The sequence below is a fragment of the Gigantopelta aegis genome, chromosome 11 (assembly GCF_016097555.1).
Source record: "Gigantopelta aegis isolate Gae_Host chromosome 11, Gae_host_genome, whole genome shotgun sequence".
NCBI lineage: Eukaryota > Metazoa > Mollusca > Gastropoda > Neomphalida > Peltospiridae > Gigantopelta > Gigantopelta aegis.
Window position 1 is genome coordinate 15628687 of NC_054709.1, and position 17519 is coordinate 15646205.

Sequence of the window (17519 nt, forward strand, 5' to 3'; positions counted from 1 at the left end):
TAAATATAATTACTACTAAGCTTAGCAGTTTAAGGGGGATGAACATACATGTACATATAATTGCTACTAAGCTTAGCAGTTTAAGGGGGATGAACATACATGTACATATAATTGCTACTAAGCTTAGCAGTTTAAGGGGGATGAGCATACATGTACACATAATTGCTACTAAGCTTAGCAGTTTAAGGGGGATGAGCATACATGTACACATAATTGCTACTAAGCTTAGCAGTTTACGGGGATGAGCATACATATAAATATAATTGCTACTAAGCTTAGCAGTTTAAGGGGGATGAGCATACATGTACATATAATTACTACTAAGCTTAGCAGTTTAAGGGGGATGAACATACATGTACATATAATTACTACTAAGCTTAGCAGTTTAAGGGGGAGGAGCATACATGCAAATGTATTTGCTACTACATGTAAGCTTATCAGTTTAATGGGAAGGAGCATACATGTAAATATAATTGCAACTAAGTTTAGCAGTTTAAGGGGCAGGGGCTTCACCAGGATTTTTTAAGGTGCTTACATTTTCAGCATCAGTTTAATTAAAATAAATCAAGCCAAAATAAGTGGGGTTGGGGTAGTGGGTTGAACATTTTTAGTATTTGTCTTTAAACCAGCAAATCATGTTTTTATTTATCTAAAAAAACAAACATATTATTTATTTTATATTTCTTTAATTATTTTAATTTAATTTAATTTATATTATTTACTTTATTTTATTAGTATATTTATTATTTTATGTTTATTATGCCATCATTCTGTTAGTACAGTGTTTAAATTAAAATATTAGGCAGGGTTCTCGTTGGGTGGAAATTAAAGGTGGGCAGCTGTGTGTGTGTGTGTGTGTGTGTGTGTGTGTGTGTGTGTGTGTGTACAATAGTTTTAGAGTCCAATGATAAGAAAAAATATGTCAAACAGGAGCATGGGATCATGTATGCTAGTAATGCAACTTGTGATCACAAATCATGAATAGCTCGTGCAATTGAAAGGACACCGCTGGAATATCAAAGGGAGTGATTACACATTCATCTACTAAACATTTTATGACCAGACTTCAAGTAAATTATATTCTATGTGCTATTATTTGGTGCATGCGAACTTTTTTCCTCCAATATATATATATTATCAAAACACACAGATGCACATCTAATTTAAAAAAGCAACAGTATATACGTACAGATGTAAAACAAAGATTTCGAAAAATCATAATATATACATTTCAATTTACCTATAAATGATTAATTTAATTTTTAATAGCAGTGGTACAGTAATATTAAATTATTGTGTAAAATAGAAATCACAATTAAACCAATCACGACGACTTTATTTTTAAATTAGTAATTCAGTACTGTAGACGTATATTGCAATACTGTCAGATTTTTTGCACACTTCAATCCATTGCCAATGTTCATTTAAAAAGTCTGAATAAAAAAGGCACTACATTTCAAAAAATGTTGAACATGATGAACGCTGGAAACACAACAAGAATCCACATCACTGGGGCGTTCATACAGCTTCTGCAGGCTAAAAATAGAAGAAAATAAAGTTTGTTTTATTTAATGACACCACTAGAGCACATTTTAGGGATTTTTTATACATAGTAGAAGAAACAAAGTAAAGGTTTTCGGTCTGAAATAAGGGGAGAAGGAACAGACCAATCCATCCTCACCCCTCTACTTCCCACAGACCTGTCAACAACTAATTCCAATAATGTGTGTTGTCATTACTAGCGGATATCATTAACAGTATACGTTCTATACTAGCATGGAGTATTTTACTATAGTGTATAAAATAAAATAAAATAAAATATCTGTGATCTCATATTACTGGAAACTTACCTTGATCGTCCTGCCAGGTTTTCATCTTTCCGTTAATGTCACACACCAGACAACCCTCGTATGGATACCTGCCACCCTTCGGGATGCATTTAGTACCCAGCGTGCAATAATTCTCCTACAAAGACAATAATCAAAGCACTCATTTATTGCTGATGTTATGTTGCTGTTATTATTATTATTTATTATTATTATTATGTAAATTATTATTATTATTTAAATTATTATTATTTAAATTATGATTGGTTTTTGTTGGGTTTTTGGTTTGCAAGTCAGAACCGTGTGGCATGACAATAGTTTCACAAGCTAAAAACTATAGACGTCCCACACGGTTCTGACTTGGTGATACTTTATAGTCAATACAATTGCAGTTTATATGTGTAAATCTTACAACCTCCGACACACACACACACACATACACATACACACACACACACATACACACACACACACAGACACACACACACAGACACACACACACACACACAGACACACACACACACAGACACACACACACACACACACACACATGCATACATGTACATACACACACACGCACACACACAAACACAGGAATACACGCACACAAACAGGCATACATGTACATACACACACGCAAACAGCAATACACACACACAGGCATACATGTACATACACACACGCACACACACAAACACATGAATACACACACACAAACACACAGGCATACATACATACACACACACACACCTCTCTCACACACACAAACACACAGGCATACATACACGCACACGCGCACACACACACAAACACACAGGCATACATACACACACAAACATACACACACATAAACACAGGCATACACACACGCACATGCACACAGACACACCAAACGCATAGACACACACACCACACACATATACAACACACACATACACACCTGTACACACACATAAACACTCACACACACGTACATACATATTTGTTATAAATAAAAGTGCTGAAAATAATCAATATTTTACACAAAAGAAATGGCCAGGCTATATAAACACGACTACGGACAATTGGCTTCTAAATGTATCGTAGACGTAACCCTGGATAACCTCATGACGTCACATACCATGCCAATATGTAGGTCATAGGAGTCAAGTTACCAGTCTCCCTCTTCGCAGAACTCTCATTTCTGTATCATTATCGTTCTAAATATGAAAGTTTGTTTTTGTTTAACGACACCACTAGAGCACATTGATTTATTAATCATCGGCTATTGGAAAGAAAGAAAGAAATGTTTTATTTAACGACGCACTGAACATATTTTATTTACGGTTATATGGCGTCAGACATATGGTCAAGGATCACACAGATTTTGAGAGGAAACTCGCTGTCGCCACTACATGGGCTACTCTTTCCGATTAGCAGCAAGGGATCTTTTATTTGCGCTTCCCACAGGCAGGACAGCACAAACCATGGCCTTTGTTGAACCAGTTATGGATCACTGGTCGGTGCAAGTGGTTTACACCTACCCATTGAGCCTTGCGGAGCACTCACTCAGGGTTTGGAGTCGGTATCTGAATTAAAAATCCCATGCTTCGACTGGGATCCGAACCCAGTACCTACCAGCCTGTAGCATCGGCTATTGGATGTCACACATTTGGTAATTCTGGCATGTCGTTTAAGAGGAGAAAACCCACTACATTGCTTGATTACAAGGGATCTTTTATAAGCATCATCTCGCAGACAGGATAACACGTACCACAGCCTTTGATATACCAGACATAGTGCACTGGCTGGAACGAGAAATAGCCCAATAGGCCCACCGACGGGCATCGATCCTGGATCGACCGTGCAACAGGCGAACGCTTTACCACTGGGCTTGGTTCTAAATAATAACTAAGTAAAAGAAAAGTACAACTAGTACTTACCGCAGTGACGCATTTGACAGAAGTGCCGGATAGTGTACACGTCTGACAAGTGGAGTCGTAGATGACGACGATTTTCTCCTGGCTGTACGTGACGCCGTTGTTGGACACGGACACGTAGTAAGCACGAGGTCTGTCTTCAGCCGTAGCTCCCAGCGCCGACCGCTTCGATCTGTGCACTGGTATGGGGCAGGCAACTTCGAACAGACTTTCAAATTGTGCAGTAAGAACACGCACATCGGAGTCCAGAATATTTCCATTCTCCTGAAACAACAACAGTAAGCAGATTTTACAATTACAACACGCACATCGGAGTTGTCCAGAATATTTCCATTCTCCTGAAACAACAACAGTAAGCAGATTTTACAGTTACAACACGCACATCGGAGTTGTCCATTTATTTATTTCAACTTATTTTCGTGCTTATATCCAATTAAGGTTCAATCACGCTGTCCTGGGCACACACCTCAGCTATCAGTGCTGTCTGTCCAGGACAGTGGGTTAGTTGGTTAGTGGTTCATGAGAGAGAAGAGGGTGTAGTGGCCTTACGCCTACCCATTGAGCCCTTAAGAACTCGCTTTGGGTTGGAGCCAGTACCTTGTATATTTTGTGTATGATTCCTAAGACCACATTACTACACCCTCTACTTTCTGACTAACCACTAACCAACAAACAACCAACTCACTGTCCTGGATAGAATACCCAGATAGCTGAGATGTGAGCCCAGGACAGCGTGCTAGAACCTTAACGGGACATAAGCACGAAAATAAGTCTCGTCCTCTCTTTAATGCAAATAATTTTAAAACCAGAACAATGATTAAAGTTTGTGTAATTTAGTCATTATTTCTAGGCCTAGCGCTGGAAATATTCAGGGGTTGTTTTTGTTTTGTTTTGTCTCTGCAAATTAGTTAACCTTCATACATTTGCTTTTACAGGTTGTGTTCCTGACGGCACAACAGGAGACCCTTATATGAAATGGTCGTCAGGAGTAGGACAAATGAAGCGAACTTCCACAATTAGCGGCCGACCGTTATCAAAGGAAAAGGTGGTGATTAATCCGCAACGAGTTAAGTATTAAGGATAACTTTCACCTATCATAGGTGTGAATACATGTATCTATGTACTTTTTAAGTTTCAAAAGTTCTTAAAACCAACAATCGATTTTCACACATGGCCAATTAAGGCGTTGCAGCAATTGATAAAGACATACAGTCACAGACCGTTGACCCAATTAATGGCACAACAAAATATTATCTGAAAATATATACATTTGATTTGTCCCTAAACGAACTATTCTTTTAAACAACCATCTGAGTAATCACTATATCCTACTTATTATTGATATTTTGTAAAAAGAAAAAAGAAAACTCAATTATGGCGATCTTCTATAAACCAGAAAAAAATTACGTCAATTTGGAGCACAGACGTGTGGTGTATTATATTTTGAATCACGTGACAGGCATCCCCATAATAACAGCAGTATCAACATGATTTGCGACAATCTCGACTAGTTAGGCCTATATATTTTAAGGGAAATTTATCATTAGTCGTATTTAAACATCGGGTTAGTATGCCTTTTGATTACCACATTCATTTTCCACTGTCAAATTCATTATTATGCCAAATATGCCATAGCCCCATGGATAATTATATAGAGGATAATAAACGAGTTACCAGTCATTATCAAATTTATGTTCCGAGTGAAATACATGTAATTTTCAATTGTCATGAGCTTTAGCGAGTGACAAATGAAAATTATTTTACGAGGGACATAAATTTGATAATAACTGGTACCGCGTTTGTTATTCTATTTATTACCTGAGCTATTTTTTTCTCTAAAAGCCTTTACTTTCGACACACATGGACGTACATGTATGGAAACAATACAAACCACTTTACGCACTGTTCTGAGTATTGCTATAACTTTGTAATTTAATCACGTTCATAGATCATTTTCAAAAACAAAAGTTCTCTTTATTCTCGTGCAAAATCTATAATGAATTGCATTAAAATGACATTTTGTTATAAATTTAACCCCAAAAACAGACAGCCGTAAAAACAAACACTTTAAACTACAAGACGTCATTGTGTGTGTTTGCCAAATCATGACAACGTCATATTTAGTACCGACAAGGACATTGGTTTGTAAGCGTCAAATCATCCAATAGTATTGTTCGTTAGACCAATGCATGATAATTTCTCATTTTTATTTTCCCAGTTATGAGTGCCTACTGGAGTAATAAATGCTTCTATTACCCCTTTTTTAATTTGATATTATCTGCGTGTATTACTGGTGATTTTATTGTCAATCATCTTTGGCGGAAAAAGTAACTTTGTTTCGACGTCGAATTCCCTTTAACTTAATATGAGTAAGAACCAAATCAAAGCACAACAAACATACAACAAAACAACGACTCTATGGTATGTATTTCTCCCAATATATACACACCTTTTGTGAACATTGAGGTTTGAATGAAAGACACGCTTTCACAATGTTATCATGATGTCCCACCTATGTAACAAACACTTAGGCACAAACTGTCATGTGGTATGATTCACTACGCTGTCACAAACATCAAATGTGTTCCCAATCAATGGAACATCCCAGCTGTTACTGTACGTTAATTACTACAGGTGATGAATATTTCAAGCTGAGACTGTCGACGAACGTACCAGCTGTTACCCTAAGTCATATACTACAGATGATGAATATTTAAACTGGGACTGTCGATGAACGCACCAGCTGTTACCCTAAGTCATCTACTACAGGTGATGAATATTTAAACTGGGACTGTCGATGAACGCACCAGCTGTTACCCTAAGTCATTTACTACAGATGATGAATATTTAAACTGGGACTGTCGATGAACGCACCAGCTGTTACCCTAAGTCATCTACTACAGGTGATGAATATTTAAACTGGGACTGTCGATGAACGCACCAGCTGTTACCCTAAGTCATTTACTACAGGTGATGAATATTTAAACTGGGACTGTCGATGAACGCACCAGCTGTTACCCTAAGTCATCTACTACAGGTGATGAATATTTAAACTGGGACTGTCGACGAACGCACCAGCTGTTACCCTAAGTCATTTACTACAGATGATGAATATTTAAACTGGGACTGTCGATGAACGCACCAGCTGTTACCCTAAGTCATTTACTACAGATGATGAATATTTAAACTGGGACTGTCGATGAACGCACCAGCTGTTACCCTAAGTCATTTACTACAGATGATGAATATTTAAACTGGGACTGTCGACGAACGTACCAGCTGTTACCCTAAGTCATCTACTACAGATGATAAATATTTAAACTGGGACTGTCGACGAATGTGCTAGCTGTTAGCCTAAGTCATTTACTACAGATGATAAATATTTAAACTGGGACTGTCGACGAATGTGCCAGTTGTTAGCCTAAGTAATTTACTACAGATGATAAATATTTAAACTGGGACTGCCGACGAACACACCAGCTGTTACAATAAGTCAATTACTACAGATGATAAATATTTAAACTGGGACTGTCGACGAACACACCAGCTGTTACCCTAAGTCATTTACTAAAGCTGATGAATATTTCAAACTGGGACTGTCGACAAACACACCAACTGTTATAATAAGTCATTTACTACAGATGATGCATATTTCAAACTAGAACTGCCGAATAACACACCAGCTGTTACAATAAGTCAATTACTACAGATGATGAATATTTAAACTGGGACTGCCGACGAACGTACCAGCTGTTACCCTAAGTCATTTACTACAGCTGATGCATATTTCAAACTGGGACTGCCGACGAACACACCAGCTGTTATAATAAGTCAATTACTACAGCTGATGCATATTTCAAACTGGGACTGTCGACGAACGTACCAGCTGTTACCCTAAGTCATTTACTACAGCTGATGCATATTTCAAACTGGGACTGCCGACGAACACACCAGCTGTTACAATACGTCAATTACTACAGATGATGAATATTTAAACTGGGACTGCCGACGAACGTACCAGCTGTTACCCTAAGTCATTTACTACAGCTGATGCATATTTCAAACTGGGACTGCCGACGAACACACCAGCTGTTACAATACGTCAATTACTACAGATGATGAATATTTAAACTGGGACTGCCGACGAACGTACCAGCTGTTACCCTAAGTCATTTACTACAGCTGATGCATATTTCAAACTGGGACTGCCGACGAACACACCAGCTGTTATAATAAGTCAATTACTACAGATGATGAATATTTAAACTGGGACTGCCGACGAACGTACCAGCTGTTACCCTAAGTCATTACTACAGATGATGCATATTTCAAACTGGGACTGTCGACGAACGCACCAGCTGTTACCCTAAGTCATTACTACAGATGATGCATATTTCAAACTGGGACTGTCGACGAACGCACCAGCTGTTACCCTAAGTCATTTACTACAGATGATGCATATTTCAACCTGGGACTGTCGAAGAACGTACCTGCTGTTACCCTAAATCATTTACTACAGCTGATGGATATTTCAAAGTAGAACTGCCGATGAACGCACCAGCTGTTACCCTAAGTTAATTACTACAGATGATGAATATTTAAACTGAGACTGTTGACGAAAGCACCAGGTGTTGCCCAAGTCATTTACTACAGATGATGAATATTTCAAACTGGGACTGTCGATGAACGAACCAGCTGTTACCCTAAGTTAATTACTACAGATGATGAATATTTAAACTGAGACTGTAGACGAAAGCACCAGGTGTTGCCCAAGTCATTTACTACAGGTGATGAATATTTCAAATGTGTACTGTTTTACTTACATTAACGTGTTTGAACCTGCACTTGGTCCTGGGACTGTCGACGAACCTGCCTCCAAACACAGATACCGCTCTGCATGAGTCGTCGTGTACGTCACATAGTCCTTCGAAATCAACCTCCGTTAATGCTGGAGGAGAATTGTTGTCAATGGAACAGTCCGAGCCCGAGTAATTTGCATGACATCTACATTTACCTGTTAAATTAAACATACTATCATGTGATAATAAATAATGTCGTAGTTCTACAGCCTGGCCATCATTAATGTATCCTAACAGAACTAATATTGACTAAAATTACATTGGAGTTAAAACCATACTTAATTTTCCGTTCCACTCATCTAAAATGCCATGGTGTGTGCTATCCTGTTTGTGATAAAATCAGTAGATTAAAACATATTTCACTACTAATCGGCAAGAATGACTTTCGATTCAGCTACAGTTTTCTAGTATTTTTACTCTTACTTTCTCGTGCATTTTAACAGTCATTACATCTGATTATAAGTGCATTTCGGGGCGAGATCTAGCGCATTCAGTAGAATGCTCCTCTGAGGTGCATGGATCGCGGGATCGAATGCCGTCAGTGGACTTATTCTCTGATTGGGTTTCTTCCAGTCCCAACCAGTGCCCATTCACCACTGGTATACCAAAGCCCTGTGCTGTCTTGTCTGTGGTAAGTGCATATAACAGACCCCTTGCCAGGCTTTCTGCCAGAAAATAATTTTAGAGTACGTAATAAAAACAAAACAGATCCTAATTACCCGAACTAAGTGGTTACGGGTCTGACATTTTTTGAAATTAGACGCTGCATTCATATACTTTGACACATTTTAAGCATCAGTTCTCTTACTATAGTATATCTTAAAATTAAAAATATGTATCCATTAATTTCCAAGATATTTTAGGGTACGTAATAGTACTCATCGTATCTTCTGGCAGAAACCCTGCTTGCAGCTAATGCAAAAATGCAGAAGGATTCCTCTTAGGCTAAATGTCAGAGTTTGACATCCAATAGTTGATGGTTACTAAACCAACGTGCTCTTGTGGTGTCGTTAAAGAAAACAAACGTACTTTATATGTGCATTTCAGTGTACGAGCTAGATGTCCGTGACATGCATTATATTTTCCATTAGTAGTCAGACCTCAACGTAAAACAACTTGAGGGGAGTGATTAAAATTATGGGGAGCCATTTAAGATATTGCCATATTGAAACTATATAAATGCACATGCTAACGGAAAGCTAACATCTACTCTACTTGAACTAGTCTTAGGAGAGTGATAGGAACCGAGAGTAATGGATCCCTTTAAACGGCAAGGACTGCATATTGAAGACCAAAATACGTAATATTTTGAAACAAACCATTGACACAGTCTCCTTTCATATGGCAGCCGTTTGGACACGCGACCTTGAAGACTTTGTCTATCACCGATTCTCCCCCTGCCTCCTGGTGGAACGTACTGTTCATCACCACTTCCTGCATACAAGTCGTCTGGATGTTGTCTAACGCAGCGTCAAAGAAATCTGTGCCGCCCGATGCCTTTAAACGTACACAATTATTATAAGCAATGTTTTAACATTTTATGGAAATGTTGCCAGTTTAACAATTAGCAAATGTTATGTACTTTGTTAAGTTACTCGATTGTGCTATATAAATAAAAAAACGCTATGAACATTTAACCTGTCAAAATGCAATAGTCATCAATAACCACAAAATGTAATATCCGTATGCTGGTGTAACATATCTGTGATAGAGCTAGGACATAAACACTCCGTTGGAAGTAACAAGAAACAACAAACATATTAAAGATTTTTTTCGTCGGGGGGGGGGGGGGGGGGGGTGTCTTTCATGGGGGTCTTTCATGAGAGGATATTCCATTACACATTTATTAATGACCAGCATGCCAGACGTTAATTCTGCAGGGGAAAGGTTTGTTGTCGTTTCCCACAAGAAAGGCATTAGACTTTTTCAGGGCAAAAACTGAAATGTTTTAAGACAAATTCCTTCTGCCTATGCAATTTAACTTGAGATGAAATATTGTGCACCTTGCACTTAGCATATTGGCTACTCACCTGTTTAATAAACCAAAGACACATTTTGTATTTAGTAATTGCAGAACACATTCGGACCAAAAACAAACTCACCCAAATGTCAAATACACAGTCGTCTATGTTTTTCGTCACATTTACAGTCGGAATATCTCGACACGCCTGTGTAGAAGGTGACACGTCAAAATGTTTTTGACAGAACACTGTTGCATTTTCCTTGGTCCAGCCGTTTAACCAGTCTTGTGCAGCCTACCAAATATTACATAATATTAAAAACAAAATACTGTAAATATTGTCTCTTATAGTATAAATACTACCATCACCGTATGGCACGGACAGTGGAAATTGTTACTGCCATTTGTTACTAGTGTAGTAAACCATCTTGCTACATATATTATTACCACGACCAAACTATAGTCATAAACTTGTTTTAACATATGAATTAAAGTCTTAACTGATAATTAAGAAATTATTGACGTATATTTAAGACTTTTAACGAATACGCCAAACAGTTAATTTGAGAAATGGGCGATTCCATGGTATTGTTTTGTTACAGATGGGACATTCAGACTTGAACCCTTGATATTTTCATTAGTATTTATGGCAGAAAACATATAAGGCATACTATTGGTGCTGCATTCAGTAAAAACGATCATATAAATATTATTTCATATGGCTCATACAGATGTTTATATCACCATTGCGGATATACGCTTTCGTTACAGCGTATAACCTTCCAAATGTCCATCTAGCTCTCTTACAGTCAGAGTACTCGGGCTACATTGCGGTAAGGGACAGAAAAGTGCTATCACTTTTCACTGATGATAGCGTACCTCAAAAGTTCTTTCTGTCACTAAAGGTGTTAATAGCTACACCAACTACATTTGCTTATCTAAAACCTGGTAATGGTATTAAGGCAGTTACACAAATAAAACAATATATTTTAAAATGGTTTTAAAATGTCTCATTTACAACAAAATGTTGCGGATGGAACAATTTTAAAATATCATACTGCAGTAATAATTTCTCTTTTTGTGGAATTGAAGCAGCAATATACTAAGGAAGAGAATATAAAAAAGCTGATATTTTGTAACTTAAGAATCGAAGTTATTAAAACGTTTTGATATTGCAATTTTGTGAACGTGACATGTCACAAAGTATTAGTACTGAACATTATAATGGTACCCTGACTTGCGAAGATGGAAAACATCTTACAGCTTAGTGAATTTAGTGTGCAATTGTTTTCTCCCTATTAATATCGTAATAACACATTAATAACCTTTTATCACACATAAAATATGAATATTTTCGGTAAGATTAAAATATCATATATATATATATATATATATATATATATATATATATATATATATATATATATATATATATATATATATATATATATGCACATACCCGTTTATGTATCGACATCATTTGGCGTGTGTCTCGTGAATGTTCAACCACAGAGCGCTTTCTCCTGGCATGGATGCTACATCTACTCCTTTTGGGTATAACTTTTGTGTTGTCACTTGGTCTATTTTTTTGGCAGGATTTTACCTCCTGCATTGGTCCACATTGCACTGTATTACACGGAGGATTATCACATTTTGGACAGCTGCAATAGTTCGTTAATACATCCCAAGGCTTCAAGTCATTATATGTGTTGCTGTCAAAGAGGCTGTTTTTTGTAACTCTACAATAGAAATATATTTAGTATTAATTATTTAATTAGTGTGTCCCACGAATTGTATTTAAAGTAATATATATTGAAAGCTGACACTGATTTATTAATCATCGGCTATTTGGATGTCAAACATTTGGTAATTCTGACATAGTTATAGTCTAAGAGAGGGGGAGGGGGAGAGGGGGAGGGGCTAAAACGATAACAGACAAGAATTATACTGGTTACCAATGAGTATACATGCCTATCTTTGCCGTTCTTTAACCATATATGGAGAATATGATTATTTTCATATACACTATTGTTACATTAAATATATACCAATCTGATTAAAATTAGCTCTACTGGTGAGACCAGTAGATCTAACAGAATTGCGTGAACTCCCATGTCCGGGTGACATTTCATCTATAAATAACAATTTAAATATCGACCAATTACACTTCGTCTTTTATAGCGTCATTTGGGAGAATACAAATTCTAAAAATATCGGGCGAGACTATTTATGCAATAGACGAACTTTTTGGTCTATTTCAACATTGAAAAAAACAGTGGGGAAAGTGCAGTGATAAACTCTGGATTGTATACTAGTATCAACAGATTTTATGGCTATACCATCACGTTGTTTTTTTTTTTCGTCTTGAAACAAATTTTATATAAAATTTTATATTGAAATTAGTTTTCGGTATACTTCGTAATACACCCGAATCATTTCGTATACCCTCGGCATAATGCCGAATGTTTTCAAATTCTTTTCAAATCACTGGCATGATTTTGCAAGTAAGGTTTTGATTGGTCGAATGAAAGGTCAACTGGATCTCATCCAACGGGCTACTGTTAGTTCCACATGTAATAGTGGAGCTAATTTTAATTAGATTGAATATATACATTCACCCTATAACTTACCCATGATATCCCTGTCATAAACGCATGTGATAATTTAGTGTGTTAACAGGGTTAATAATGGTATGCAAATTTAAAGGTGTATGCAAATTTACACGGTCTCTAGGTAATAATAAATATACAGAACTTCACATACGTTGTTTTCGCTTCCTATTTATTGCATGAGATTATTTTGCGCAAAAATATATACCACAAGACCGCGTAGCGGTCGAATTGTATATTATTTCGCAAAATAAAAGAGTGCAATAAATAGGAAGCGAAAAGAACGTATGTGAAGTTCTGTATTTATTATACCTTCTTTTATGTTTTACAGAAACGGTTTTTAATTTTACGTCATAACAACACTTTGTTAAATCTATGATCTAGCATTTACTTAACGTTAAGAATCATACTCTGTGGCAGCCTTGTGTAATGTTTCATATACGATGTGACGTCATTTGTAAATCATATATGACGTCAGGTAACTTGTATACCTGAGCGTAACATTGTCATAAGATTTAGTTAAATTGTGTGACGTTAAAGTAATTTGTGCTAATTATGATGACATATTACTGATGGAGGCAACTACAGTACTGTAATTTACTAAATATCGAATGAAAATGTTAATTTAGAAGTGTTATACAATAAATAGAGTTCACTACTCATGTTGTGTAGTACGTAAATTATCAACCTCGTCTAGTTAATCGGTATTTATCTCCACAGCGCCTCGACAAAATACCGATTAAAATAGATTTGGTTGATATTTTCAATAATAAAAAAACAAACACTCGTGACGAATCCTCTATACATACATGCAAATCCTAATCCTTAATTGGTAAAACAGCTGTTTTTGTTTCAGACATCAAATATACCTGAAGCACATATTTTTGTAAACAAAATGAATACATATAACTCGAGAGAAAATACCACATTCTTCAACTAGTTTTGTCATTGATTCATATTATTATTATTATTATTATTATTATTATTGCAAAATGTTCAATTTAACAATACAACACAGAGGTACTTGTAACTTTTAATATTTGTTGTCCTTGATCTATAAAACAGCTTATTGACCTAGATCTGTAACAGTATAAAAGTCATACCTCCATGATTCCGAGAATTCATGACCTGGACGAGACTGTCTTTCATCTCTCTTCACAAAGTCATCTGTGTCTGTGTTGGAAAGTTTGCCACAGAGTCCTCTGCTCTTACCAACATCGTTGATAGAAGGAACAACGTAAACATTCATAAATTGGGCATCTGTTATAGCGGCTTTTACAACTGTGCCAGATGGAAATAGAATCTACAAAAATAGTTAAGATACAATAATTATATATTAAAACTAGTTTCCTTTCTTGAAATATTAAAACCAGCAGGATTTCTTTTGGTCTTTTTTATTTTTGTTTTTGTTTTTGCTTTTCTGTCTTTTTCTCTCTCTCTCTCTCTCTCTCTCTCTCTCTCTCTCTCTCTCTCTCTCTCTCTCTCTCTCTCTCTCTCTCTCTCTCTCTCTCTCTTTTTAAATTCAGACCGGCCTCGGTGGCGTCGTGGTTAGGCCATCGGTCTACAGTCTGGTAGGTACTGGGTTCGGATCCCAGTCGAGGCATGGGATTTTTAATCCAGATACCGACTCCAAACCCTGAGTGAGGGCACCGCAAGGCTCAATGGGTAGGTGTAAACCACTTGCACTGACCAGTGATCCATAACTGGTTCAACAAAGGCCATGGTTTGTGCCATCCTGCCTGTGGGAAGCGCAAATTAAAGATCCTTTGCTGCTAATTGGAAAGAGTAGCCCATGAAGTGGCGACAGCGGGTTTCCTCTCAAAATCTGCGTGGTCCTTAACCATATGTCTGACGCCATATAACCGTAAATAAAATGTGTTGAGTGCGTCGTTAAATAAAACATTTCTTTCTTTCTTTCCTTAAAAGTGTTCATTCAGTTGGGGTGGTTGGGTGTAATTTTACAAGTATGCTAGTATTTATTTTCACTATATAAACAGAACGACACAGGTACATTATTCTGAGAAAGGAAGATTTAAATTGTTCTGCCCTCTACACAATTCTGAATTAATTGACACTCAGGGTTCACCCTGCCCATAGGCATAATAAATAAAGCATTTCTTTCTTTCTTTCTTTTTTATTCAATTATAAGTGTAGCTACAGAAACAGATGAACATTGTACCACGGATAAGTGTCACAAATAGACACGGTAATTAACATGTGAGAGGTACGTATTTGGAATTAAAACTGAACTTTAAAAAAAATATGTTTCCACTGAAACCACCGAAAAATAAAGGTACATACAAAATAAGATAGCACTAACAATGATTAAATATTAATACTGCGTTTACATTGCCACCAAAAATTAAACGCTGCCGCGCCTGGTCCGGACCTGACCCACCTCACTGTTACCGTTTACATTACGTTGGTTGATCTAAATCATGTAGCGATTGCTAAATTTTTTTAGATTATTAATATCAAAGTCTACTCAACATATTTTTATTTTGGCTTTATACTTAACATATATTTTTTTTAATTTACGGTTTTAATGCTTTGGATAAGATCGAATCTCCTAGGCAGACACATTGGATTTTCCTGTACCAACCAGTGTCCTACGAATAGTTTATCTAAGTGCATGGTATGTGCTGTCCATGTGTGGGAAGGTGTATATAAATGATCCCTTGCTGCTAATTCCATTGCGCCACCACCACCCCCACCCGCCTGCTACCGGATTCGATCGGGCTACTGGTGCTCCCTTGCACCTGCCAGTGCAGGCGGTCCCTCCTCTCCCCTTCCCCCCCCCCCCCCCACCTTTCCTGTCATGGACGGAGGAGCCGGCCTAGGCCGGCTCTTGTGCCCACGACGGGCGTGCGCTACAACAGCTTGTTCTGAATGTGCACGTAAAACCCTATGACTTGACCTGACCTGCTAACGGAAAAAAATGTATAAATACATATCCTCACAAGCCCCACCATACCCACCCCACCCCCACCATACCCACCCAACACGTCCGTCTGAAGTGCCCTTTTTAATGACTTTTTGTGGTGGGTTTTTTTTAATCATGATCTACAATATACATCAACTTGCGCTCAAAACGCGTCTCATTTGCCTTCGACACTCAAATTTCCCTTTTTAGAATTTTATCTCCCCCCCCCCCTCCTTGAGAATCTTGGAGTCGCCTCTAATTATTTACTTGTTTTACCTCGTAGTGTGTTGAGTCTCTTCTCCTGACATCCAAAACATCATCATAATCATCGCATAACAGGAAATCTATTCTTTTCCTCCCATGGCATTGTTCAATAGCGAACACAGCTCGGCCAGCTCTGATGGCGAGGCCACATACACAGTATGCACGATTATTGTAACAAGGAGCTGTTTCCACTTGAACCTAAAAATAGTATTGTAATTCTTAACAAGTCTGAACGACACAAAGTCTAATTAATGTCACTTACGATTAAAAACAAATGTTTTTCGGCATTCGCTTTAAAAATATTTGTAGATGTTAACGACAAAACCGTATTTCCATATCAAAAACGTTTTTTCTGCACAACAAATAATAACGGGGGGGGGGGGTGTAGTTTCTTTTTGCGTAACGTATTTCAGCGTAACATATTCTGTGCACAGTTGTTTTCCTCACTTGTTATAGCAATTTTTATGGATCGCGGTTTATTTCACATTGGACGGAACTAGACAGCCTTGTAGGGTCCACTAGTGTTCACCTGTCCACTAGTGTAACAATAGAACACTAGCGGTTGCAATGTTGACCGCTAGTGTAACAACGTGAACATTAACGGTCGACAATGCAACCGTTAGTGTTCACAAAATTGACGTTAACACTAGCGGTTGCAATGTTGACCGCTAGTGTAACAACGTGAACATTAACGGTTAACTATGTACAATGTCGACCGTTAGTGTTCACATAACTGGTTTTGATGTTGGACATTATTTTGATTTAGTCAATTTATATCAATGAAATGCGAAAGAAACATCACATCGTATTCAATATCGTACTGCAACAAATAATAAAAAAATAAATTTCATTATCAAAACCTATTGTTGTACAAGAGAGAATTTAAGGGTGTTTTAGTCAATAGCCGATGATAAGATAAAAATGAATGTGCTCTAGTGGCGTCATTAAATAAAACAAACTTTACTTTTTCAAGGGTGTTTAGTAGTCCTATACCAACCTAACCGGAGGGGACTATAGGTTTTGTCTCCAACATCTGTCAGTCTGTCCGTCAGCCTTTTCCTAGACTTTTTTTTGCAATGCGTCAAGATATTGAGCTGGAAGTTTGTATATATCATGTGGAGTTACAGACACAGTTTGAGTTTCATGACAGAATTATGGT

The 17519-nt window shown here is 37.2% G+C and overlaps 1 protein-coding gene across 1 annotated transcript in view; it reads right to left on the reverse strand.

Annotated features, from left to right (window-relative positions):
• Window positions 1-16627, reverse strand: part of LOC121385518 (von Willebrand factor D and EGF domain-containing protein-like) — a 17246-nt gene extending 619 nt beyond the window's left edge. The window contains exons 1-9 of the mRNA XM_041516224.1: window positions 16373-16627; window positions 14277-14476; window positions 12024-12303; window positions 10707-10859; window positions 9924-10101; window positions 8569-8759; window positions 3749-4009; window positions 1851-1965; window positions 1-1536 (exon numbers count right to left, since the gene is read on the reverse strand). The exon at window positions 1-1536 is cut by the window's left edge and continues 619 nt beyond it. Of these exons, the coding sequence (XP_041372158.1) occupies window positions 1457-1536; window positions 1851-1965; window positions 3749-4009; window positions 8569-8759; window positions 9924-10101; window positions 10707-10859; window positions 12024-12303; window positions 14277-14422 (1404 nt within the window). The 5' untranslated portion in view covers window positions 14423-14476; window positions 16373-16627 and the 3' untranslated portion in view covers window positions 1-1456. The remainder of the gene's footprint in view (window positions 1537-1850; window positions 1966-3748; window positions 4010-8568; window positions 8760-9923; window positions 10102-10706; window positions 10860-12023; window positions 12304-14276; window positions 14477-16372) is intronic.
• Window positions 16628-17519: the final 892 nt, after the last annotated feature.